We start from the raw sequence: 5,008 nt of genomic DNA on the forward strand, positions 1-5,008 counted from the left end.
AAATAAATCCATTTATATATATATACACACCAAAAATAGCAAATCATGTTACCAATTAAAGGAACAGATCAGCCAATTGAAAGTCAATTTTGAGGAACTTTTTTGTTTACTTGGCTTGGATTCTAAACTATATATGATCAATGTGGTACATATCATGAAAATTTGAGCTCAATAGTTAGTATGAAATCTAATCCTAACAAAAAAAAAGAGTTTCAAAATGCTAGTTTGATTACACCAAAAGATATAGAAACTCGAATCAAATTCCAGGTTTTCTCAGAAATGTACACCAACTGATGCACAAGGTAGATACACTTTGTTCCCAGAAGCTAAGAATTGAAAGGGGAACTTATTCCTATATCCAATACACACATATATCCAACTAGACCCTTAACTTCACTGCAAGTAATTTACACTTTCTTCTGTCCCAACACACAAGGCTACTGATCATTAAAGCTATGGTTTCAGTTTCTATTACTTATATATATATATATATATATATATATATATATATAGATGAATGACATATATATATTTTCATCAAATTTATTCAAGTTTGCATTGAACACATATATATGTCATTCATTTATATTATATATATATTTAGAACACAAAACATTTGAAAGTCCTAAAAGGCCACATCAAGAAACTGCTGAATTGTTCTGAAAGATTAATTAACAATATTCTTCAGAACAAATCAGCAGCTTCCCTTAAGACAGCAATGTCCATGAAGTCCCCGTCTTGGCCTTGTGCGGCTGCGTCGTCTAGGAGCCATTTCTCCAGCAAACTGAATGGTTCCGATCGGATATTAGTCCCGTTTTCAGGAGTGAAATTCGCGGTGGTGATCTCGAACTTGGCTTCGTCCTCCATGAACGATTGCGAAGTATCCGAATTCAAGCTGATGAAAGTCGTCCCTTCAGTACTCGGGCTGGAGATGCATCCCATGGAGAGGTTGTTGAAGGAGGTGCTCTCGGACGAGGAGTACTTGGGCGATTTCTTGGTCCAATCTTGGAGCCAACGCGCTATGTTCTCGGTGCTGGACGCGTATATTGTGGATGTTTGTGGAGAGTACTTTTCGAAGAGCTTGGAGGCAGTAGTAGATGAGCTGGAATCCGATCTATCGATGGATAGAGGCTTGGGGAAGAGGCTCAAGCCGGTAGACGAATTGGTACCGGATTTGTCTAGTGATAGAGCCTCACACAAAGCTTGTTTAGCTGTGTGAATGTCGGTTTGGAGCCTCCTCTCCCACTGGCCCTTTGTGATGGAATGCGAAGTAGTACTCGATGAGTACTTGTCATGTTCGCCGTTGTTTTCGCAGTTTTCGTCTTCTCCTCCTTGAAGCTTCCCCAGTTTCTTCCTCAAGTGAGTGTTCCAGTAGTTCTTGATATCATTGTCAGTCCTCAGGGGAAGGTATGAAGCTATGGCAGCCCACCTACAAATTAATTACACAAAATTCATGTTTTAATTTTTTTTTTGCTATAAATAAACAACTTTAATTAAATAAAAGCTAATATTCTAGCTATATATCTAGGTATATAAAGTACATGTTTTTAGGTAGTGGGATTTTTGCTATGATACCTAAAACCCTAAAGAAAACATACATGTGCAGATCTTTTACTGAATCTCCACAAAATTAACATGCAGAAATATATATTATCCAAGAACATATATACCGATTTCCCAGAAGGGCTTGAAGATGAACGATCATCTTTTCTTCATGTTCGGTGAAGTTGCCGCGCTTGATGCCCGGCCGGAGGTAATTAGTCCACCGGAGCCTGCAACTCTTGCTGCATCTGAGCAAGCCTGAGATCAAGAAAGAAAGAAGAAAATATCAGTATATATTAAAAGTGAGATTAATAATAAGTATTCAAGAAGTAGGTGATGCAGCTGCAGAATATTTATTACACAGCTTTAAATAATCACACCGAACCCTAAAAAAAAGGGAAAACAAAAACAAAAGGAAATTCAAAAGTGCAAAAGAAAAGAATAGATAGAAAGTGGGGGAATTAAAGAAAAGAAAGAACTCGATCATTTTCATTATAAAAATTGACCTGTGTTTGTAGGAACAGCTCTCCAATTCCCAGGGCCATGTTCTTGAATATATGAAACCAAGATAATGTCTTCTTCAGGAGTCCAGGGCCCTTTCTTCACACCGATTTTGTCGCAGCAAGGTGGCCTCCCCATCTCACAATTAATCTCAACAAATTAAGATCAAAGGATATTTCAGAACAAGAAACAGACTCAGATTCTGAACTTAATTCAAGAAAACTACAAAGGGTTTCTTTTGTTTCATTCAATATAATGGATTGATGATGAGAAAAAAAGAGAAAATAGATGGACAGTAACTGAAGGGGTGGGATTTGTCTTCAGGATAATATATAGAGAATTGAAGCTAGAGACCAAAGGTGTTTGTTTAGGGTGACTTAAGAGAGACGAAGGAGTAAAAGGCCTATCTCATCATCTATGATGAAAGAGTCAAAAGCAGACAGCAAAGAGCATTTAATTCATTTTCTTCCAAAAGTCAATAATTCCCTTGCCACCATTTTTTTTGTTTTTCTTTTCTTTTCTTTTTCTTTCTTTCTTTTTTTTTTTTAATAATTGCCGCGTGATATTCGATGATTTTATTATTATTATTATTATTATTATTATTATTATTATTATTATTATTATTATTATTATTATTATTATTATTATTATTATTATTATTATTATTATTTTTCTCTTTCTGGTTTTAAGATAATAATAAATGATAAATGATTTAAACAAGCGGAAAAAAAAAACATGGTCTCTTGTTCGTTCTTGGACTTGGAGACACATTGATAAGAAGTGAAGTAAGTTGGGCTAATAAGCCCGGTGGGGAATCCAGGCCAGAATTGCCTGGAGCAGGTGACAGTGACACTTGTTTAAGGTTGTGAAATGAAATTAGAACTCTGGAAGAAATATATATATATATATATACACACACACGCTAAACACAACCATTGTGTATATATATATATATATATATGTATGTATATATATTCGATTGTGATATTTTATATCATTTTGGATTAATTGTTTGTAAACGGGACTAAAAATAGATCTTAAAAACCTATAGAACTAAAAATATAAATTGATCAAGTTACATATCCAAATTGTAATTCATCACATGAATTGGAGAATAATTTGAACATCTCAATCAAAAAGAATTTATTTTGGAAAAATAGCAAAATTGATCTAGTATATCGGCCTAATTCTTTTTTTATATGCATCCTGGTCTAAATATTGGTCACATATTATTATTCTTGCAAGAACTTTATTCATCTATGATATTAGAATTTTTTCTTCAGGTGGATGACATGATACTTGGTACATTTATAATAGGAAAAACTGCAATTTTGGTCCTTTAGGTTTGCCACTTTGTTATTTTGGTTCTATGTGTTTTAATATTTAAGTTTTAGTCATGCATGTTTCAATTTTTGGCAATTTCAGTCCTTTTTATTCGAAAAAGCTTACGTGACACTATATACGTCAGCTCTACATCAGCACTGCATTGGTGCCACATCAGCGCCACATCAGAAAAAAGACTAAAATTGCCAAAAAAAATAAATAAAGATAACGGACTAAAACTGAAATCTGAAAATATAGAGGATTAAAATCGCAAATTAACAAACATACAGGACTAAAAAAATAATTTTTCCTTTATAATATTGGCATCACGTCATCAATCATCAGTGCTAAAACAGTAATATTCCATGTCATGTCAGCATTCTAACGAAAAATGATTAAAATTTCAATATCAACTAAGTTACTGTATTAAAACTTAAATATGGCTTATTAGATTATCAAAATTTAAATCGGACCAACTTACATGATTAATTTTATAATGTTCCCTGGAAATATACAACTTAATAATTGACAAGGTTAACTTATTAATGCGAGCATTGCATCATGTTAGAAATTCAAGATCTAAGTTTCGGTGTTTGACAAACTTAGACATCAACTGAGCAGATCAGAAGAGAAACAGAACAGATAAGTTATCGAGCAGATCAATGGAGGCAACAAAGAAGCCAGATCAAGTTCACGATGTCTTGAGATCAGATCAATTATGTGATCATAATTGATCTGCACATAGTACAGATCAAAGCCACATTCAGACCGAATGATTCTCAGAAACAGAACAGTTCAAGAACTTATGGAAGAGCCTAGAATGTCAGAGAGCTTTTGTGCTAAAAGACAAAGGCAATAAATGAAGATTTGAACGTTTCCAACAAAGAACCAGAAAGTCAGGATTTGAGAGTCATTTAAGGAGATACGTTGGCGGCTCATTCAGATCACTTGTCGGCAGCTTACAGCTATATTCTGAAGGCTATAAATACTCAGAAATAAATACACAAGTAGTAGAGCCAAGATATTGAGAAGAATACACGATCAAGTTAAAAGCTTCAAGAGCAGTTGAAGCAGAGCAATTGAAGCACACACTCAGTGTCATATCAGATCAAGTGAGGATCATTTTGTGCTGAGTTTATTCAGTTGTAAGATTGTACTAGATCAGTTGAGTGGTCTGTCAAAACACTATCTTTGTAACAAGGATCAGTCGAGGGCTGAGTTCTTGAGTGTCTAGGAGTTCTGAGATAGGCAGAGGTGTAAGTCCAATCTTGGATCGGATCTGTGCAAATTGTTTGTATAAGATCAAAGTCTTCTAGAAGATAGTGAATCCTTCCGAGGTGGAAGAAGGGGTGACGTAGGAGATTGAGCTCCGAACATCCAGAAACAAGTCTTTGTGTTATTTCTTATCTGTCAAACACATTCACTCACCTCACGAATTCAAGCAAGCCATTTGATCTGTGTTCGATCTGTTAGTCAATCTCTTCCGCACTGATTGATTAACATAGACACACGAGAAAAACAAGAATTCATTTACTAACCCATCTGAACTCCATACAGTTGAGAAAGACATTTTTCGATCCTAACAAGTGGTTTCAGAGAGAGGTTCTTTCTCTTCTCTGAACATATTTAAATGGCCGCATTT

At 34.7% G+C, this 5,008-nt stretch overlaps 1 protein-coding gene across 1 annotated transcript; it reads right to left on the bottom strand.

Moving 5' to 3' along the window:
* Positions 1 to 268: 268 nt before the first annotated feature.
* Positions 269 to 2,428, bottom strand: LOC140863031 (myb-related protein 306-like). The gene is made up of 3 exons (XM_073266126.1): positions 2,049 to 2,428; positions 1,671 to 1,800; positions 269 to 1,429 (listed from the first exon to the last, which is right to left on the bottom strand). Exons 1-3 carry the CDS (start codon positions 2,179 to 2,181, stop codon positions 685 to 687), a joined length of 1,008 nt encoding a protein of 335 aa, XP_073122227.1. The 5' UTR covers positions 2,182 to 2,428; the 3' UTR covers positions 269 to 684.
* Between the last annotated feature and the right edge of the window lie 2,580 nt (positions 2,429 to 5,008).

The sequence above is a fragment of the Henckelia pumila genome, chromosome 4, assembly GCF_033568475.1.
Source record: "Henckelia pumila isolate YLH828 chromosome 4, ASM3356847v2, whole genome shotgun sequence".
NCBI lineage: Eukaryota > Viridiplantae > Streptophyta > Magnoliopsida > Lamiales > Gesneriaceae > Henckelia > Henckelia pumila.

Excerpts from the sequence above, each read along its gene's own strand:
- LOC140863031 (XM_073266126.1), bottom strand. The coding sequence starts at position 2,181 with ATGGGGAGGCCACCTTGCTGCGACAAAATCGGTGTGAAGAAAGGGCCC. Across the intron at positions 1,801-2,048 it reads AGCTGTTCCTACAAACACAG|GCTTGCTCAGATGCAGCAAG; the intron begins GTCAATTTTTAT and ends TCTTGATCTCAG. Across the intron at positions 1,430-1,670 it reads CAAGCCCTTCTGGGAAATCG|GTGGGCTGCCATAGCTTCAT; the intron begins GTATATATGTTC and ends ATTAATTTGTAG.